The following is a 21,994-nucleotide window of genomic DNA, read 5'->3' as shown; positions in this document are numbered from 1 at the left end:
TTCTCCGACACTATGGCAACCAGGTGTCAGCTGGGGGAGCCACCAGTGAGTGAGCTGGGCTGAGTGGAGAGGGAGGTGGGCTGGGGGTAGGGCCCTCTGCTCCCCTCTCTGAGCCTCAGTTTTGGCATCTAGAATATGGGTACGACAACCCAGTTGCTGGCTCCTGTCAACACAGGTGCTCCAGGACTCGGAGGCCCAGGCTGGACTCCTTGCGGGGAAGGCCTGGGGGTGAGGGCGGGGCTGGCGAGGACCCTGCATCATCCTGCAGCTGGGGGCTGGGCCAGGCGGCGGGGAGTCCCTCAGCCACGTGGCCTGTGCTTCCCACCAAGCAGCCTGCCCTGGTGTGCCCACTGCACTGTCACTGTCCAGGAGCCCGGGGGAGCAGGAGGCAGGGCCAGGGCACAGACACAGGGATGGATCTCCCTGTGAGCTCTGCGGTGAGAGGTCTAGGGGGTCCCCCTGCCAGGGCACAGGGCTCAGCTGCTCCCAGAACCAGGTCAAAGCCCCTAAAGGAGGGGCAAGGAGGGTCTATTTCCTGGGATTGCTGCTCCGATAACTGCAGACTGGCCTCAACCAAGAGGAACATGTGCTCTCCCCCTTCCGGGGCCAGAATCTCAAATCAGGGTGTCCGGGGCTGTGCTCCCTCCGAGGGCTCCAGGGAGGGTCCTTCCTGCCTCTTCAGCTTCTGGGGCTCCCGGCCTCATCCCTTCAATCTTCACGTGGCCCCGCCCCCTTGTTCATGTGCCCAATTCTGGTTGATCACGTGGCCCTACATCATTGCTCATGGTGCCTATGCTGGCGTGTTCACGTGGCCCTGCCCCCACGAGACCTTGGATGGTCTGTTTCCGGGGTGCCACCTCCCTGGTTGTCGGTCTGCCCCTGCTCTCACACCTGTCAACAGTCTCTTTGCCAAAGTCCTCCCAGAAAATATTTGCATATGCCATCTCTTTCCTGCTGGGACGGTGACAGCAGGAGACAGGAACGCAGGGGCCCGTCCAGAGCCCATGCAAGAGGTCCAGAGGGGCCTGTGATGCCTCTGGAAGGCTGGGGAGGGGAGGCGGGGGGGGGGGGGTGCTGACTAGGAAGCGGAAAGCCCTCAGGGCAAGCGGGGTGCACACACAGTCACCCACACTCCTGTGAGGAGCAGCTGTGGCCCATTGTACAGGTGAGGCTACTGCAGCACAGAGAGAGCGAGCAACTTCCTCCAGGGCACAGAGCATAAAAGGGCAGAGCTAAAAATGGAACCCTGGGCTGCCCACAGCCTGTGCCTCCTTGACCTGTGACCTCTGGGTGAGCGGCCCCTCACCCTCTGGCCATTTGCTCTGATGAGCTTCCCCCTTCCCCCCACCCTCCCCCCTCCACCCCAGTGGACAGGGGCCCTGTCCTTGCACCAGTGGCTCTGGGCGGCAGCGCTCCTGGTCCCGCGATCCCTCCCAGCTGGTAACCGTGGAGGAGCCCGGCTGCCTTGGGGTGAGGGCCTCGTGTGGAGAAGGCCCGCCTCCCCGCGCGTCTGTGGCTTAATTACAAGCACCATTATTGTTCCTGGGTCTGGCTTCCGCCGCCTGCCCCAGGCAGAGTTTGTTTTACCTCGAAAAGAAATTGATTCGGGGTCTGCAAACCCGCTGGCTTCCTGCATTCGCTCCCTGAGACACAGCTCTGCTCAGGTACTGCCTGGTCCAAGGCCCTGATGCCACCCCACCAATGTGGCAGCCTCTCCTATCCTCTGGAGCCCCATTCAGCGCACAGCACCCTCCGCGCTCCCCTGCAGCTCCAGGGACCTGCTGAGCCCGGGCCCCAGCCTGTCACTGGTCCCCCAGGTCCTGCCGGCAGCCCCAGGGTCCTCCAACCAGTCCGGGCGGGGCCGGTGGGTTGACTCCTTAGAACCGCCTCTAACCGCTCCTCTGTTTCCAGCCCCGCCTCCAGCCCTGCCTCCAGCCCCGCCCCGCCTCCAGGCCCGCTTCCGCCTCCAGCCCCGCCTCCAGCCCCGCCTCCAGGCCCGCTTCCGCCTCCAGCCCCGCCTCCAGCCCCGCCTCCAGCCCCGCCTCCAGCCCCGCCTCCAGGCCCGCTTCCGCCTCCAGCCCCGCCCCGCCTCCAGGCCCGCTTCCGTAGCCGTGGAGGGAGCCGCGGGTTAAGAATCCGGGCGTGAATCCCGCGCCACCATGTTGATTTATGGCAGCGCTACGTAGGGGCAAGAACACGGCCGCAGACCAGCTGCCCGAAGCTCCGGCCCTTGTGCGCAAGTGCGGAAGTGTGCTGGCCCCGAGTGTGACTGGTTTCCGGCCGGTGGCGCTGCACCGGCTTCCCGAGACGTGTAACGGGTGGTGGGCCGCAGCCATGGCTGAGAGGAAACCTAACGGTGGGGGTGGTGCCGCCTCCACCTCCTCGTCCGGCACTAATTTACTCTTCTCATCCTCGGCCACGGAGTTCACCTTCAACGTGCCCTTCATCCCGGTCACCCAGGCCGCCTCGGCCTCCGCCTCCCTGCTCCTGCCTGGAGGTAGTACGGAGAGGGTTTCGGTGGGGCGAGTCTGTGCGGGGAGGCGGCGGGGGCCTGCGGTGACGAGGGCCGGACCGGAGGTTTTCCTTCGGCCGCCACCCGCCCTTGTGGGGGGCTGCCCAGGGCCGTTGGTGGGCAAGTGTGAGCGGCTTGGGTGCTTTGGGACCTCGGAGGCGGGGTCAGGTCACAAGGCTTCCTTTGCGCTCGTTGAAGGACCCCCGTTGGGAGGGCCGGGCACTCCTTGCTGCCGTTCCGCAAGTTTTTGTTGAACACTTACAGGTGTGCCAGGTACTTGCAGGAAATGCAAATGAATCAGCTCCCCCTCTCTTAGGATACGTTGGATATCCCCTAGGTTATGATGGGGGTCTCCTAGGATGCACCATCGTGAAAGTGGAGGGTTGCAGTCTCTACCTCTACTGTGCAGATATTGCATGTCTATGCCTCATTTCCTCTTGAGCTCTTTCCTGTTCTCCTGGGTTCCCACTCCTCTGTGCACCTTAGCTCCTTGTTCGTATCTTTATTGCTTTGGAGAGATTGCTTTTTAACGATTGTGTGGCATAACCCAGGGGCGGTGTTTAGAAGCAGAGACTGTGTTCCAGCTCCGGTCTTGGCAATAACTTACTGTGTGACCTCAGGCATGTTACTTTACCTCTCTGTACTTCAGTGTCCATTTATGTATAGCCTCATAGGGCTGTAATGTGAGATGAATTGATTTTTTAAAAAAATATTTTTATTGATTTCAGAGTGGAAGGGAGAGGGAGAGAGGTGGAAACATCAATGATGAGAGAGAATCATGAATGGGCTGCCTCCTGCACGCCCCGGAATCCAACCAGGGAGCATTCAGACCACAGGCCAATGCTCTATCCACTGAGCCAAACTAGCTAGGGCAATGAATTGATTTTTATAAGACACGGAGTATAGTGCCTGACACATAGTTCTATGTAAATGTTTGTGAAATAAACATACATGTCTATTTGAACTGTGGGCTTTTTGAAGTTTGCAGGTGTGACTTATTTACCTTGTTAATTTTAGGATCTTTAGTGACTATCACATAGATTCTTAGTCAATGCTAAATATTTTCCCACTGAATACTTTATTCTTGCTTGAAGGACGAAAGACAGTCTCATGGAGAGGGCAAACTGGAGGCACTTGTGCATGCAGATCCCTTTCACTTGTGTTATGTTTCTTCTTGGTGGTACACGTATTTGTTTGTCTTATCCCACTAGAATGTAAGTTTCATGAGAGCAGGAATTTATACCTAGAACAGGAATTTGAAGGATAAGGAAGGGCATGGTATGCAGTAGACCAATTTTTCAATAGATATTTGTTGAATGAATGAAAGGATGGGTGTCAGGAATATGTACCTCTTGTTTTGATAACTGGTGGGAAGGTTAGGCATTGCCGTGTTGTGAAGGACTAGCCTGGCTGTAGGAGGTTGAAGGAACAAATAAGGCCATACATGCGGCTAGTTCTGTAACAATTATTTTTCCATCTATGAAAAGGATTTGATTGTGGCCACCATAGCTCAGTGGATTCAGCGCCCTCCCTCACCAGGAGGTTGCTGGTTCGATTCCCAGTCAGGGCATTTGCTTGGATTGTGGGGAGCGGGGGGGTGGGGGTGGGGTGGCATGCAGGAGGCAGGCAATCAATGTTTCTCTATCATTGATGATTCTACCTTCTTTTCCTCTGTCTCTTAAAAAAAATCAATAAAACATACTTTTTAAATAAAATATTTGGTTATTAGAACTCTATTCAGAGAATTTACAGAGACAAAGGAAGAACCTGTCTCATTGGAAGCAGCAGTTAATCATCTCAGGGAAAGAGACACAAAGGAAGCAATTTCATTCCTTTAGCAAACATGGACTGAGCAGCTTCTGTTGGCCAGGCTGTGCTCCGGATGTCTGGGAGACACAGCACACACCATTGCCCCCAGTGACTTCATAGTATATGTGTACATACTACCCAGCTGTGTAAGCAGTTTGATGCAGGCTTATAATGGCCAGAGAGAGGGATTGATAGTCTGTGTGAAAGCTATGGGTTTCAGGCTGGCTGACTTGGGAGAGAACATCCCTTAGGCTTCAAGGCCTCACATAAGAGGTGATTCTTGAGCTCAGTATGGAAGAAATTAGGGCATTGGGAGAGATAGGCATATGGAAAAGTCTGAAGTGTGGGAAAACCTGCAGATTTGTCAGGATTTGGTGGTAGCTGCTCACATTCTCTCTCCTCCCACTCTTTGTCTCTCTCCCTGTCCCTTCTCCCCTCTCCCAGGAGATCAGTGTGACTATAGTGTGTGTAGGAGAGTGGCTTTAGTGGTCAATAGGGATCAGATCACAAAAAGCCTCCTATAACATACTGAGGAGTTTGTGTCATCCTGTGGTGAGTGGAGGAGCCTTTGAAGAATTTACACAAGGCAGCGAAATTAGAGGTGTGTTTCGGAAAGACTGGAGTGTTGTGAGCTTGCACTGGAATGAAGCCTGCTGTAGCAAGAGCCACCAGCCTGAAGGCCATTGTGAATCAGGCAGGAGTGGATGGCACTGTAGCCATAATCAGCCACATGGGGTGTGAAGAGCAGGGAATGGATATGAGAGATTTTCAGACCCTAACATTGTTGGGACTTAGTGACTCACTGATGACCAGACTGTCTCCTCTTTGAGCACAGAGGCTCCTTGTCCTCATTCAGTTTTAGCCCCAAGACCTAGCTCCAGTGCCTGGCACATAAATACTTTGTATATATGTCTTGAAAGAGGATCTGACTGACTGACTGGAGAGTATGAGAGGAGAGGAGTCTGTGAGGTGTGGTGTCTGGCTTGAGAGGATGGGTAGATGTGTTAGTGAGAGGTGCTGCAGGAGCACGTGGAGGGGACAGGGAGGATGATGGATTCCGTTCTAGGTGCCCTGAGTTTGAGTAGATGTGGCTGCGCCTGCCCAAGTATTGAGGAAGCAGTGGAAAGTAGGTTCAGGAACAATGAGCACAGTCTCATTTGACACGGAGTTAGGAGTGTCACAAGGATACTGGTAGGTGCTCAATAACGTTGTATGTCTTTTTTTTTAAACTATTTTATTGATTTTTTTACAGACAGAAAGGGAGAGGGATAGAGAGAAATATCGATAAGAGAGAGAAACATCGATCAGCTGCCTCCTGCACACCCCTACTGAGAATGTGCCCGCAACCAAGGTACATGCCCTTGGCCAGAATCGAACCTGGGACCCTTGAGTCTGCAGGCTGACGCTCTATCCACTGAGCCAAACCAGTCAGGGCAAGTTGTGTGTCTTGATGTCAGGTGTGCCTACATGTAATTAGCAAGTGCCCCTGAGGTGAGGCTGCAATCATGATGAGACCAGTATTTCCTTTGTAATTGATGCTAATCAGGAAAAAAAACTTCTTTAATCAGGTAGATCCTTAAGTTGTCTTAAAGGATGAAACACACCACAGAGTTTTCTCTATGTTTTCAGTGGTTGAGAGATGGACGAAGAAATACAGATGAATCCACATGAGGTTTACATGACTGAAAAGAGAGTGGGAACCGGAAATACATAAGGAAAGTAGAGTGATAAAAGCAGACAGGGGCCCTCGTGTAGGCTGCGATATTTTATTTTTAGTTACAAAGGAACAACCTAGAAGAGTATTTGGAATTAGTGGATTATTTTAGTTAAATTGATGAACTACAGTAGGAGCAACCTAGAGGCTTCAGCCAGAATCTCAGCAAGCCCAGTGCCCTGCTCTAGCAGGTCAGTATGGAGCCTGGAGCTTGAAAGAGGGGGCTCCCTTTGTCAGGTCTCAAGGGCAGGGACCTCATTGTGCCTGGGTGCTGGGCATGGGTACACCTCCGATGTGCTCTATGCCTTCAGAGGTAGGAGATAGAGAGAATGAGAAAATTAGGAAGAGGACAATGGAAGTTACGACAAGCTAAGGGCTCATGAGAGTTTAGTAAGGCTGGTCTTTTGAGGCTATGTACTAGTAGAGAAAAAATGCTTTGATTTTAAAGTTGGGGCAGAGAGAAGATAAATAATTTGATGCTGATAATACCCACAGTGAAGATCAAGTTGGGCAAAGGGAAGCGAGGGAACTTACCTGGCTAGAAAATGACTTTTCTAGTGGTTTGGTGCTCAGTCATGATGCTTTATCTGGTTGTGATACTCTGATGTTAGGGATGGCAGTTCGTTGTTGGCCCACTTTGCCTTGTGAATACAAATACCACATGTTCATTTCCACAGTGAGTGCATTGTGGGTAAGAGCCCCGACACCCTTCTTGTCAACGGAGTGAAATCTGTACTTTAGGTTCTTGTCATGACTGGAAGTAAAATTATGTGTATTTGATTTTTTACCAGGAAAAAAGGGAGCATGCAGAGGAACATGTAAAATAGTAGATACAGATTTTATTTCTATTTTTTAAAATGTCTATACACAAATAGGTATAATTTCTTTTTTAAAAAAATATACTTCGTTGATTTTTTACAGAGAGGAAGGGAGAGGGCTAGAGAGTTAGAAACATTGATGAGAGAGAAACATCGATCAGCTGCCTTCTGCACACCCCCTACTGGGGATGTGCCCGCAACCATGGTACATGCCCTTGACCGGAATCGAACCTGGGACCCTTCAGTCCGCAGAAGACGCTCTAGCCACTGAGCCAAACAGGTCAGGGCTGTATAATTTCTATATATTTACAAAATAAATAATGTGTAACTATATTATTTAAAAAGTATGGAAAGGTATGTACCGAAATATTGTTGCAGGTGATTATATCTGGGTGGTGGGCTTATGAATGAATTATAATTTTTCTTACTTTTGTTGTTTCCTATTCATATTTTTCAGTTTTTCATTACAAAGAGAAGTTTTCAAATAAAAAAGAAATGTTTTTCATTTTTTTTCGTGTAAATGCAGAAATGTAATTTGGAACAACACAATAAGAGGCACAAGAACTAGGTCTGTAGAATGATAGCATACCTTCTAAACCACTTGCTCTTCTGTCCCTTTCAGAGGATTCCACAGATGTTGGTGAGGAGGACAGCTTTCTTGGTCAGACTTCTGCTCACACATCTACCCCACAGACATTTAGTTACTTCTCTCAGGTATCAAGCAGTAGTGATCCATTTGGGAATATTGGACAGTCACCATTAACAACTGCAGCAACATCACCTGGACAGTCAACATTCTCCAAACCCCCAGCTGCTCTCCCTTTTACAACCGGATCCCAAGATGTGTTGAATACATTTCCACCATCCTTTTCGAAGGCTCAGTATGTTGCTCCAGCTTCTTCACAGATGGGAACAAATGCTTATTTGCCTGCTCAGCCAAGTAGTCTCCCTCCTTCAAATGTTGGGAGCCCACCCCAAGGAATATCCCAACAAGGATACAATCCCTATCGCCACACTCCCGTAAGCAGCAGAGCTAACCCTTACATTACACCACCACAGCTGCAGCAGTGCCAAACACCAGCCCATCCCACCCATCTGCCACCCTCTGGACCCCCTGTCCACATGTACCAGACGCCTCCAGGATCTCTGCCACCGGTACGGAGACATGTTTTTGTATCCTAATTATTCACTTTAGCTTTTAATCTCTCTCTCACTTAGCCTATGCTTTTAAAAGCACAGTGCTTTTTATAATCAATATGATGACAGATTATTTTCAGAGGATATTCTTTCTAAGATGTATGCTTTAAAGCAAATGTTCTTTTATAGGTAGCTCATTGAAGATTTACATTTTAGTTCTTATTATCTGTATTGAAGTAGTAATTGATTTTAATAAGTTAATCTGTGCCAGTATTTTTAGATTTTAGTGTAAGATACCAATGATAAATGTGATCTAAGGACCAGTGAGAGTTGAAGCAATTATTATCTTAACAGCCTGCCAACGTCTCATTTTTAATTATACTATTCAATCAAGATACTAAATTATAGGTACTAAAGTTGATTACTCTAGTAATTTCTTTTATTTACATTTATGGAGTTTGGATCTAGACAGTTAACCTCAGTCTCAGGAGGGTAATGGAATAACATTTACGTTGGGTTATGAAATTCCCTTTTTTTTTTTTCCCCAACTGACTTCCAAAGGGAAATCAACTAAAAAATGGAAACCATGAAAAGACAGCAGTATTATAATGAGTGTAACCTGACTTTACTCTTGGGGACAGAGAGTGGGCTTCATTTTACTTAATTAAAATCATACTGATGCACAGACTCTTGATAATGGATCCGAAGCATCTACAAAACCGTTCTTGGAACTGGCATGACGGTCCTAACTTTGTCATCCCCTCCAGGTTCCTCCTTCTGTGCAGTCAGCGTTGTCTCCTCCAGCACAGCAGCAGGCACTTGCTAGACCTGTGGGTCCCTCTGTGCCAGTGCCTCCTCCTTTTATGCTTCAAAACCAGTACGAGCCTGTTCAGCCCCACTGGTTTCACTGCAAGGAGGTAGAGCACAAACAACTCTGGATGCCTTTCAGCGTGCTGGACTCTTTGAATCTTGAAGAAGTCTATAATTCAGGTAAGCAGTTTATGCATCACTTATATCTGACTTTAGGGAGAGAAAAAATGAAGGGTATTTATCCATGGCTTACTTTTTGTGAATGTCACATTCCTTAATCGTTGACCCCACAAGAATCACTACCTTAAGATGGTGATTTTAATGTAAGTTCTGAGTTATTTGAGAAAGGTATCTGAAGAAGTGTTTTAGTAATTTTCTTACTTGTTTAAAAGATTTTTCTGATTTTAAATCAGAAAACAGAATAGTTCATATAATCCAGGTGTCATTTTTTTAATCCTTTTTTTTGGGGGGGGTGTCAATTTTCTTATTTCCCTGATAGATTTGTATGTATAGAGCAGGTGTCCTCAAACTACGGCCCGCGGGCCACATGCGGGTGTTTTTGCCGTTTTGTTTTTTTACTTCAAAATAAGATATGTGCAGTGTGCAAAGGAATTTTTTCACGGTTTTTTTTTTTAAACTATACTCCGGCCCTCCAACGGTCTGAGGGACAGTGAACTGGCCCCTGTTTAATAAGTTTGAGCACCCCTGGTATAGAGTATATAGAGCATTTTCTATGGAAATTTATTTCTTAAGATGCTGTGAAAAAAGTATCCCATGATCAGGTGAGTTTGAAAGTGCTGTGACTACATCCTCCTTTGGAGACAGACAGTGCACAGGAGTGTGTTAAGGCTGTGAGAAGTCCTGCGGGAGGGAAAAAAGGTGTCTTTGTTTATCTTGATATTTCACCATGTTACTTAAAAATTGCCTAATAATATTCTTCAGAAATATACTTCATAAATATTGCTGCTTTGGTTTAAAAAAAATTACCAGTTACTTGAATTATGTTCATGTTTTAAAATTTTGCCCTAGTTATTTCTTCATTTAGAATCATAATTTTGATCAACACAGATTAATCTTTAGCTCTTTTTATTTATTTTTAATGTTTTAAAAATCTATTCTTTTTTAAAATTTAAATTATTTATTTATGTAACTCCTCACCTGAGGACATGCTTAGAGAGAGGAAAGGGGGGAAAGAGAGAGAGAGAAAGAAACAGCAATGTGAGAGAGAAACATCGATGGGTTGTCCTCTGTATTCGGCCCCACTGGGGATCAAACCCACAACCCAGATATGTGCCGACTGGTAATCGAACTGGAAATCTTCCCATCCATGGGACAATGCCCAACCAGCTGAGCCACTCCTGCCAAGCTTAAGGTATTTTTAAAGAAAAATGAGCTTAGTTCTTTGTCTTTAAGGATCAACTGGTCACTGTATTCATTACTTATTACTTTATATATGCCTTGTAACTGTTGGATTGAACTGTGAACTTTGTGCTCCAGTCCAGCCAGACCCTGAGAGTGTGGTTCTAGGCACGGATGGAGGGCGCTATGACGTTTACCTCTATGACCGAGTGAGGAAAGCTGTGTACTGGGAAGAGGAGCCTGCTGAAGTGAGACGCTGCACTTGGTTTTACAAAGGAGACACAGATAGCAGATTTATTCCCTATACAGAGGAATTCAGTGAAAAACTAGAGGTACGTGGTCTTTATTCCTTTATGCTTTTCTTAAAAAAATGCAGGCCCTGCATACATTGGAGCCTCATGAAATACCACCCACAGGGAGCAGACTGTTTATAAAGAGAGTCTGTCTTTCTTTTTTTTTTTTTAAATATATTTTATTGATTTTTTTGCAGAGAGGAAGGGAGAGGGACAGAGAGCTAGAAACATTGATGAGAGAGAAGCTTTGACCAGCTGCCTCTTACACACCCCCTACTGGGGATGTGCCCGCAACCAAGGTACGTGCCCTTGACCGGAATTGAACCTGGGACCTTTGAGTCCACAGGCCAACGCTCTATCCACTGAGCCAAACCGTTCTTTTTTAATTAAAAATTTTAATGTATTGATTGATTTCAGAGAGAGAAACATCAATTTGTTGTTCCACTTATTTATGCATTCATTAGTTGATTTTTCCATTGATTTTTAGAGAGAATGCAAGTGAGGGAGAGAGACAGAGAGATAGAGAAACATCAGTGTGAAAGAGACACACATCGATTGGTTGCCTCCCACACATGCCCACACTGTGGCCAGGGACCTATCTTGCAACTGAGGTACATGCCCTTGACAAGAATCAAACCCATGACGCTTCGGTCCGTGGGCCAACGCTCTCTCCACTGAGCCAAACTGCCTAGGGCCATTAGTTGATTCTTGTATGTGCCCTGACCAGGGATTGTACCTGCAACCTTGGTGTATGAGGACTTGGGGACTACACTGTAACCAACTGTGCTACCCAGCCGGGGCCAACAGAGCCTGTCTTGATTCTGTACACAAGGAAGATCTTTGGTGTCAGAAAGTTGTAGGTGGGAGTGTGCAACCTCATCTAATTGTGAACTTAAAATGTCTCCCGGGGGACTCTAGCCGATTTGGTTCAATGGATAGAACATCGGCCTGTGGACTGAAGGGTCCTGGGTTCGATTCTGGTCAAGGGCACTTGTCTTTCCCACTCTCTTCCACTCTCTCTAAAATCAATGGAAAAATATCGTTGGGTGAGGATTAAAAAATAATGAGAAGAATATCCTAATATATAAAAAGCCAGGGGCCGTCGCCCTAGCTGGTTTGGCTCAGTGGATAGAGCATCGGCCTGGGGTCTGAAGGGTCCCGGGTTTGATTCCAGCCAAGGGCACATGCACGGGTTGCGGGCTTAATCCCCAGTAGGGGACATGCAGGAGGCAGCTGATCAATGATTCTCTCTCATCATTGATGTTTCTCTCTCTCTCTCCCTCTCCTTTACTCTCTGAAATCAATAAAAACATATTTTAAAAAAAAACAAAAACGGACTGTCATGACCGAAACAACCAGATGGACAACCGAACAGCAGGCTGCGTGGGGCAACAAGGCTGGCAGGGTGGTTAGTGAGGGACGACCAAATGACTGAACAGCAGGCTGCATGGGGCGACCAGGCTGGCAGGGGGGTTAGTGAGGGACGACCAAATCAATGACTGAACAGCAGGCTGCGTAGGGCGACCAGGCCAGCAGGCAGGGGGGGAGCAGTTGGCAACCAGGCTGGCAGGGGGGATAGTTGGGGGCAACCAGGCCGGCAGGGGGGCCAGTTGGGGGCAAGCAGGCAGGTAGGCAGGTGAGCAGTTAGGAGCCAGCAGTCCCAGATTGTGAGAGGGATGTCTAACTGCCGGTTTAGGCCCAATCCCCGGCAGTTGGACATCCCCTGAGGAGTCCTGGATTGGAGAGGGTGCAGGCTGAGCTGAGGGGGACCCCCCCCCATGCACGAATTTTGTGCACTGGGCCTCTAGTATCTATACTAATAAAAGGGTAATATCCTAATTAGACTGGATTAGACTGGACATCCTTCCAGACAAAGCCATGGTGGCGGGGCCTGAGGCAGAGGCGGTTAGGGGTGATCATGCAGGCAGGCAGAGCGGTTAGGGGCATTCAGGCAAGCAGGGGAGAGCAGTTAGGAGCAATCAGGCCAGCAAGGGAGAGCAGGGATTGGGCCTAAACCCGCAGTCGGACATCCCCCAAGGGGTCCCAGATTGGAGAGGGTGCAGGCCGGGCTGAAGGACCACTGCCCCCCCACTGCCATGCACAAATTTTGTACACTAGGCCTCTAGTCTATACTAATAAAATGGTAATATGCTAATTAGAACGGGAGACCTTCCGGACGTCCTTCCAGACAAAGCTATGGTGGCAGAGTCAAGGCAGAGGCGGTTAGGGGTGATCAGGCCAGGAGGGGAGGGCAGTTGGGGCCAAGCAGGTGGGTGGGTGGGGGGGCAGTTGGGGGCAAGTAGGCCAGCAGGCAGAGTGATTAGGGGTGATCAGGCAAGCAGGCAGGTGAGCAGTTAGGAGCCAGTGGTCCCGGATTGTAAGAGGGATGTCTGACTGCCGGTTTAGGACAGGAATTGGGCCTAACCCGGCAGTTGGAACATCCCCCGAGGGGTCCCAGATTGGAGAGGGTGCTGAGGGTCAGACGAATTACGTGCACCGGGCCACTAGTATATATATAAAAGGCTAATATGCTAAGTGTCCCTCCTACCATCCGACTGGTCTCCATGACGCACACTGACCACCAGGGGACAGATGCTCAACACAGGAGCTGCCGAGCTGCAGTGACTTGGCAGCGGTGGTTTTTGGGTGATGCACCCCAAAACAAGAGAGGAAGGAGCCCGATTTCTCACAGGGCATTGCGATTCCACCTTGGGCCGTGGGTTATGTTGTTGCTGGGGCACGTCGCCCTGAATCTGATTTACTGCACACTTGCGTTTGCGTTCCACACCCTGTACAACAGCAACTTTGCAGAGTGCCCTCTCGCACTCTGGGACCTCTCGGGGGATGTCAGAGAGCCAGTTTTGGCCCGATCTCTGCAGGCCAGGCCGAGGGACCCCACCTGCTGGAGGGATCCCGCTCACTCTGCAGATGCCGTGGAGGAACCGCAGGTGGTTGGCTCCAGGCCGTGTCTGGCCCGTCTCGCCTAGTCCCATCCAGCCGGTCACCTTCTAATGAATTTCCTTTCAATGTGCACGAATCTGTGCACCAGGTCGATGGTAATAAAATAAACCAATTTAATAAAAAAATGTCTGCTAGGGATTGAATTATGTCCTAGGCCAGTGATGGGCAACCTTTTGAGCTTGATGTGTCAAACTTCGCCAGAAAACTGAGCATAACTTGGGTAGTGTGTCACTTTGAGGAAAAACCATTATTTCGCAAATGTTTCATCCTCAGGAGCAGCAAATGTTTCATCCTCGCCGCGTGTCATCAGAAATGGCTACGCGTGTCATAGGTTCGCCATCACTGTCCTAGGCTCTAGCAGCTCAGAATGTGACTTCGTAAGTAGGTCGTTGCACATGTTATAAAGATGAGATCATAGTGGAGTAGGGTGGGCCCTGTTCCCATATGACTGGTGTCCTTACAAGAGGACAGACAGAAGGCGAGTGCTATGTGAGAGTAGAGGATTGGAGTGATGCACCGGTAAGCCAAGGGACACTCAAGGTTGGTGACAAACCACCAGGAGCTAGGGAGGCAATGAAGGAGTTCCCCGTAGGTTTCAGAGGAAACATGGCCCTTTTACACCATTTGCTCTTCTGACACCTAGATTTCAGACTCTGGCCTTCAGAACCAAGAGAATAAGTTTCTGTTGTTTTAAGCCACTCAGTTTGTGGTACTTTTTTTGGAAGCTCTAAGAAACCAGTAGTCTAAATCTTGGTGTTTGCCTCTGTCTAATGCGGATAATGTTATTTAGGAATGAATGAGAGTAATTAAGTGAGGTAGTAGGTGTAAAGTGATAAGTGTGGTAACCAGTTACTACATGAGAGCTGCTATTACTGTTTTTTATTACCTTCATAGTTATAATTTTCTTCCACTTTCTCTCAGTGTGAGATAGATTTGTATTAATGGATATATGTTGTTTTCATTATTGTAGGTAGAATATAAAAAAGCTGTAACCACAAATCAGTGGCACCGCCGATTAGAGTTTCCAAGTGGAGAGACGATTGTTATGCACAATCCAAAGGTAATGATATTTTTTAGGATATTAAAGTTTTTAGGTTCACTTAAGTAATTTTGACAAATGTATTTGCTAAATGTTTATTTTTACTAATTTCTGCAGTGGGGATATATGTATGACAAGTCCGTGGCTTTTAACTTTACTATAGTTCACATTGATCTGTGGCACAGCATGGGCCTGAGCACTGCCTCCTCCCTGCAGGCATGTGTGGGAGGCAACCAGTTGATGTGTTTCTCTCACATGGATATTTCTCTCTCTACACCCCTCCCTTCCACTCTCTCTGAAAAGCAGTAGAAAATTTATCTTCATGTGAGGATTAACAAGAAAAATAAAATAAAATTTAAATTTGTTTCATGAAGTTCCTGTTTATGGCAACATAATAGCTGAAGCTTAGTATGCAGCATAGAAGTTGCTTGATAAATTTTTGCACTTGATTAGGGGTCAGCTGACTTTTTCTGCAAAGGGCTAGAGAGAAAGCATTTAAGGCTTTTTGTAGCACATGGTCTTTGTGACAGCTGTCAACTCTGCCCTTGTAGCCTGAAAGCAGCTACAGACATTGAGCATGGCTGTTTTTAAACAAACTTTGTCAAAACCAAGTGGTGGGACAGTTTTGGCCTGAAAGTCGTAGTTTGTCTACCCTGCCCTTAATGAAGATTTGTTTCAACCTTTGAGACAGAAAACATATTCTTCCTCTTTTCATTTGTACCATCTTTATAAACTTCTTGTGTGTTTTTTATTTTTTCCTTAAGGTATTAATGGTATTCGCATCCTTTCATTGACCACCCTTAATCTCTGAGACACAGGTTCCTCATTTGCACTAAGATTTTCCTCCCTGCCCTTAACCGGCTTCGTTTTAGGTCAAGGGCACATACCTCACTTGCAGGCTGGATCTCCGGCTTTGGCCAGGGTGCATGCGGGGGCAACCAGACACTGTGTCTCTCTCACATCAGTTTTTCTCTGTGTCTCTCCCCCTCCTTTCCACTCTCTCTAAAAGTCAGTGGGAAAAAATCCTTGGGTGAGGATTATGAGCAACAAAAAAGATTTTCCTCCCCGGGGCATATTTTAGATGAAGTCTAGGTCATTTATGCAAAAGCATCTAGCATAGTGCTTGGCACACAGTAGTTGTTCACAACAGGACATTTGCTTATTATAGGAAAGTATAAAGTAACTTACATTCTAACCACATCTATAGTCCTTAATTTTTTAAAATTTATCTTTATTGTTGAAAGTAATACAGATGTACCCTTTTCTTCCCCATTGACCCTTCCAGCCCGCCCCCTTCCCCGATCTACAATCCTTATTGATATTAAAATAAATAAAAGTAAAAGCACATTTATATGTCAACAAAATTTAAACGGTATATAAAGGTGTGAAGTGAAAAATAAAAGCCCCTTACTCTTCTGTATCCTCCTAGTTTCTCCTCTTGATGGTGACCATGCTTATCCTTTGTGTTTTACATTTTTAACCTTCTGTTTTGTGTACAAACAGAAAAATTTTGCATAACATCTTCATGCATTTTTTTAAAGAAGTATTTTCATGACATCAGGTTTAATTTAATATAGTTGGATTAAACAATATATGTCTTCCTAAAAAGTGGTAGATAAATCCATGCTTGACATTGAAAATGCATTTGTAAATAGACTCCTCTATTGCAGGTAACTTTTTCTTAATTTCTTAGTGTAAACTTGGGTGTTTATATTACATTTCTAAATTGAGGTATATTCTGATTTAGTTGTGTCATTTTCTAATAGCATTGGAAATAATGGTATTGATTTGCTTAGTTTTAATGGTTAATTATCACTAGCAGGACCGTTAAAGATTGGATTTGGGGAAACAGTGGTAGTACTTGATGTATAAATTATCCATACTATGAAGTAGTTTATCATGCATTGAAATAACATGATTTTGTCTGTAGTGGAAGTGCATTTGCTAGCGAGCTGTTGTAATCCTCTTGTTGTATCTTGAAGGTTATTGTTCAGTTCCAGCCGTCATCAGTGCCAGATGAATGGGGGACCACACAAGATGGACAGACAAGACCCAGGGTTGTAAAGCGTGGAGTTGACGATAACCTTGATGAAATTCCCGAGGGTGTGTAAAATTGGTTTAGGACCCAGGTCATTTCTAGACTTCTCAGTTTTGCCATCATCCTTTATAATGATGATAAAAAGAGACATTTATTAGGATTTCCTACCAGAACAGGTTGACACATATCTTTAAAAAAATGTTTATTACCTTTTTATCTTCATTTTTAAATTTAGAATTGTGTGAAGGTATACAAACCATGTAATGTGGACTCTTAAAATATGTACTCTTGTAAAGAAACACTTTGTTGATTGAAAGTAGGCTTTTGGCTGTGTTTTTGGGCTTGTTTTGTCATACTTCAATTAGTTAGTTTTATTCTAGTGCTGGAGTAGCACACATTTTCTGTGAAGGCCAAATAGTAAATATTTTAGGCTTTGCAGGCCATACAGACTCTGTTGCATGCATTCAACTCTAATTGTAGTGTGAATGCATCTATAGATGGTATATAAACAAATGGGCATAGCTGTGTTTCAATAAACTTTATTTATAAAGAACAGGCAGGGAGAAGGATTTGGCTTGTGATCCATAGTTCGCTAACCCCTGCCCCAGTGTTTGTGCTTTGGTTCTCCTATTATACCATTTAAAGTATGGATTTTATTTTGATGTACTTTATATTTGTTCTATTGTCTTATGAAATTACAAAATGAATATACTTATCTGAATCTGAATGAAATACCTAGAGTAAAATAGTAGATTTAACTAGGAGATGTCCCTTTATATAATATATATGAATCTAACAAATCAAAGAGAAGGATTTGGGGAAAAGATTTTAAAATTTTACATTGACAGATTACTTCTCCATATGGGATTTAGTGCCCTGTGGCGTTCTGAAGAAATCATAAGGTTAATGGAGCCTTTGTAGGGACACAACTGCTGGTCATCATGTGCTGGTAACTTCTGGGACCAGAGATGGCCTGCTTCCTCCTCTCCTTGGTTCAGTTCACTGTTACTTACCAAGGCCGACTCTGAGTTTTGTTCTAATTTGGTAGAGGAGAGTGAGGCTTATTAAGGTGGAAGGGTCGTGGATTTCTTTGGTAAGTTTGTGATGACAAAAGGGGTATCTAGGATATTGCTATTCAATTAAGAAAACCCAAACAAGTTTCCAGCTTGTGTGTTAGGTTTGTCTTTCTTTTGTAGGGGAAATGCCTCCGGTTGACCATTTGGTGTTCATGGTGCATGGCATTGGACCGGTATGTGACTTGCGATTTAGAAGTATTATTGAATGTGGTAAGTGTTAGTCATTTCATGGTATGATTTGAGAACTAATGAAAGGACTTTTAAATGTTCATTTTTAAAATGGCTTCCAGCTGAGGGACTGTGAAAGAAGATTTAAATGATCATTGAAAATATTAATTTGTACTTGATTTGTTGTTATGACGTGTATAACTCATAGAATTTTAGACTGTGAAAAATTACATGGGATCATGGAAATAATTTAGCATTTCTGACAACCTCTGCCTGAGCAATTCCAGCAACTAGGAACACCTGTGTATCGAACTGATTTATAGAAAATTAGTTGTCAGAAGTTGTTTAATGGAAGTATGAATCTACCTGGTTTACAGAAATATTTTATTTTTTATTGATTTTTAGGGGGGGAGAGAAGTATCTATTTGTTATTTGACTTATTTATGCATTAATTGGTTGATTCTTGTACGTGCCCTGACCGGTGATCAGACCTGCAACGTGGGTGTATTGGGATGATACTGTAACCAACTGAGCTACCCGGCCAGGGCTACAGAAATTTTTGAAGTTTTATTTTTATGTCTGTGTAATAGTTCATATTTTTTGAATACTTGGTATGTGTCAAGTATCTTACATATATTGTACCATTTAACCCTCACAATGAAGCCTTGGGGAACAGGTGCCGTCACTGTTATCCCCACTATTTGGTGAGGCACTGAGGCCCAAAGGCTGGTTAACCTCCCCCAGATCATGGTCTGTAAGTTCTGGAGCAGGTAGTTTGATTTCTGAGTTTGTACCCACAGTTCATGCTGTTGTATGTAATAGTTAAAGTTTTTCAGTCATTTATATATACCTCTAAAATAATGAAACGTCTGAAAGATTTTTCTAAGTATTAGGTTTATTGTTATGGGGGTTGAATCCTTGCAAAATACTGGCATAGGTGAGGTAATTGCTAACTACCAATCAAGCTAAAAAAATTATATTAATTTAATTTATTGTTTTCCCTGATTTTCTTTTTTAAGTGGATGATTTCAGGGTGGTTTCTCTCAAATTGCTGCAGACTCATTTCAAGAAAGCTTTAGATGATCGGAAAATAAGCAGAGTGGAGTTCCTTCCCGTTCACTGGCACAGCTCCTTGGGTGGGGATGCAACAGGTGTCGACAGGTTTGTGGATTTTGAGAGCTTGCTTTTCAGATTATTCACTTGTAGATTAAAAATTTAAACCATAATGTGAAGTAGTTTATTATCACTTCAACATGTATGCATAGATATTTTAAGAGATGTATTTTTTTATTTTAAGTTTATACTTGCTCTGACATATAATTAAATACTGGTTGTTAAATTTACTTGCTACTTTTCTGTGTATGTATTTATTCTTATAAATATTTAAGATAGTCTAGGAAGTTTAAGCTGGTTTTAGAATACTGATGCATAGTGGTTTAGATAGGGGCTGATTATACATAGCTGTAGGGTGTTTGTAGCATCCCTGGCCTCTACCCAGTAGATAATAGTAGCACAGTCCTTCCCACAGTGTGATGTGACAACCAAAACTATCAGGAGTCATTGCCAGATGTCCCCTGGGCTTAAAGCACCAGGTTGAGAACCATTGATTAGATGATTGTTCCTCAGTGGAGGCTCTTTGGGCAGGACAGTTCATTGTCGTGTCCGATTGCTGCATGTGTACTGTAGGCCACTTAGTATCCTTAGTCTAAATGCCACCAAATGCCCACAACACTCATCAGCAATGTGACAACTAAAAATGCCCCCACTCAAAAAATATTTTTTTACATGTACTTTTTTTTTTTTTTTCAGAGAGGAAGGGTGAGGGAGTGAGAGATAAGAAATATCAGTGATGAGAGAATATCATATATCAGCTGCCTCCTGCACGCCCCACACTGGGAATTGAGCCTGAAACCTGGGCATGTGCCCTGACTAGGAATCGAAACCTGACCTCCTGGTTCATGGGTTGATGATCAACCACTGAGCTACGCCAGGTAGCCCCACTCAATTTTGAAACCTTTCAATTGAGAATCAGAGATTTAAATAATTTTTTTTAATTTTTAGGTAATATTTATGCTAGCACACAGGGCTAATAACATCTGAAATTGGTGACAGGCACATCCTATCCTATATAATAAAGAGGTAATATGCAAATTGACCATCACTCCAACACAAAATGGCAGCATGCCCCCATGTGGTCAAAGATGGCCACCACAAGATGGCCAGCAGGGGAGGGCAGTTGTGAGGGACCAGGCCTGCAGGGGAGGGCAGTTAGGGATGACTGGGGCAGCAGGGGAGGGCAGTTAGGGGTGACCAGGCCGCAGGGGAGGGCAGTTAGGGGCAATCAGGCTGGCAGGGGAGCAGATAGATGTCGATCAGGCTGGCAGGGGAGTGGTTAGGGGGTGATCAGGCTGGCAGGAAGAAGCGGTTAGGGGCAATCAGGCAGGCAGGCAGGCGAGCAGTTGGGATCCAGCAGTCCTGGATTGTGAGAGGGATCCCAGATTGGAGAGGGTGCAGGCTGGGCTGAGGGACAAACACACCCCTGTGCAGGAATTTTGTGCACCAGGCCTCTAGTGATTTAATAAAATTGATCCTGCACACAGCATATGCCCATGCCGGGCCCTGTCATGAGGTGTTTTCTTTCTCTGTGGATGTTCTTGAACTTTGCTATGGACATTCTCAAATCAGGAAAGAGCTTCATTCCATTAATCTCCTATCTTATTCCTGCTTTCTCTATTGTCCTTTCCACCCACATTTGCTGTCAGGTGTCCTGATTTCTAATAAATTGAAAAACAATGAAAAAGTAGGCTTTCTTCTTTAAAATTAAAAATCTTTTCATAAGCCTTATTTTATTTGATAACTTCAGAAAATCCCAACATTCATAATGCAGTTAAAGGCACAAATAGCAACTTTTTTGCTAATCTTAATGTATTTATAACTCTGTCTACAAAATCAACTCATAATTAGTTTGTGGATTTATTAACTCACTGTACTTTCAGGATTCAAAATCTAAGATTAAAAAAATTCATAGATTTTCTCACAATATACTTTTTCTTTCTAAATAGGAATATTAAGAAAATCACTTTACCAAGTATTGGTCGGTTTCGTCACTTTACCAATGAAACCTTGCTAGATATTCTATTTTATAATAGCCCCACATACTGTCAGAAGATTGTGGAGAAAGTGGGAATGGAGATAAACCGTCTGCATGCACTCTTTCTGAGTCGGAATCCAGACTTCAAAGGAGGGATCTCTGTTGCTGGTCACAGTTTAGGTAAAATTGTCAAATATTCACATTTTAAACAAAATATTTATTGAGTCAGCACTGCTTTCAGTGTGGCTGACACTGTTGGTGCACGATTTAGAATTGTAGATTTTAGGTTTTATAAAGGGTAGAGATGAATGCTTTGAGTTTAGATTCTGCCTTTGCTATTCACCTTTCATGAATACCTACAAATGTTTTCTATTTTAATTTATTCTGCTATTTGGTAAAACAAGAACACTGATTATCAGACCTTGATTGACACCTAACTTTTGTATGACTTCTGACTAGGGACTTTGAGAAAAAGTAGGAGAATGTATTTAGTAATATGAAAAGCACCTAGAACATTATAAAGCAAATGCTGCTTTTTTTTTTTTTTTTTTTTTTTAGGTTCTTTAATATTGTTTGACATCCTGTCTAATCAAAGAGATTTGAGTTTACCAAAGACTTCAGGGCCTTCTGCTGTTGCCAATGGAGCTGTGAAGCAGCCACGTGTCCAGGAGAAGCAGGTACGGCCCAGCTAACATTTAGATTTGGAGTTTGAGCTGAAAGTTTTTCCAAAATCTGAACTGTCTGCATATGAAAATATGCTGAGGTTTACAAGTGTAATAGAACCATATAGCTTGTTGTAATTGAAAGAAATGGGAGCATGAGTGATTTATTAATTTATATGCTTTTTCAGAATATTTACAAATTCGGATGACAAACTACAAAAATTAAGACGTGTTTTTAGAGCAGAATGGGTTAAGATTTTCTGTAGATAGGGAGAAATTTTATGGGAGTTTTTCTGAGCTTTGTAATGTTTCCCCAACTTTATTTTGCAGATGCCTGAAGACCCAAAGCTGACCTTAGATGAGTCTTGTGACCTTGATGTTGAAAATGAAGAAGTCCTAACTTTGCAGGAAACTCTGGCAGCACTTAGTCTTTCTGAATACGTTAGCACTTTTGAAAAGGAAAAGATTGATATGGAATCTCTGGTACTGATGATAGTTTCATTCATT

At 44.8% G+C, this 21,994-nt stretch overlaps 1 protein-coding gene across 4 annotated transcripts in view; it reads left to right on the top strand.

Moving 5' to 3' along the window:
• The first annotated feature begins 2,140 nt into the window (after positions 1-2,140).
• Positions 2,141-21,994, top strand: part of SEC23IP (SEC23 interacting protein) — a 54,381-nt gene continuing 34,527 nt past the window's right edge. For all 4 annotated transcript variants that reach the window (XM_079793823.1, XM_079793822.1, XM_079793824.1 and 1 more), the window contains exons 1-11: positions 2,141-2,497; positions 7,476-8,008; positions 8,758-8,980; positions 10,298-10,491; positions 14,384-14,473; positions 16,435-16,555; positions 17,687-17,776; positions 18,754-18,895; positions 20,797-21,005; positions 21,384-21,502; positions 21,818-21,970. In XM_079793823.1, coding sequence (XP_079649949.1) covers positions 2,170-2,497; positions 7,476-8,008; positions 8,758-8,980; positions 10,298-10,491; positions 14,384-14,473; positions 16,435-16,555; positions 17,687-17,776; positions 18,754-18,895; positions 20,797-21,005; positions 21,384-21,502; positions 21,818-21,970 — 2,202 coding nt within the window. In that variant the 5' untranslated portion in view covers positions 2,141-2,169. The remainder of the gene's footprint in view (positions 2,498-7,475; positions 8,009-8,757; positions 8,981-10,297; positions 10,492-14,383; positions 14,474-16,434; positions 16,556-17,686; positions 17,777-18,753; positions 18,896-20,796; positions 21,006-21,383; positions 21,503-21,817; positions 21,971-21,994) is intronic.

Source organism: Cnephaeus nilssonii (genome assembly GCF_951640355.1).
Source record: "Cnephaeus nilssonii genome assembly, chromosome: 16".
NCBI classification, from domain to species: domain Eukaryota; kingdom Metazoa; phylum Chordata; class Mammalia; order Chiroptera; family Vespertilionidae; genus Cnephaeus; species Cnephaeus nilssonii.
This window is presented reverse-complemented; position numbering and strand designations above follow the sequence as displayed.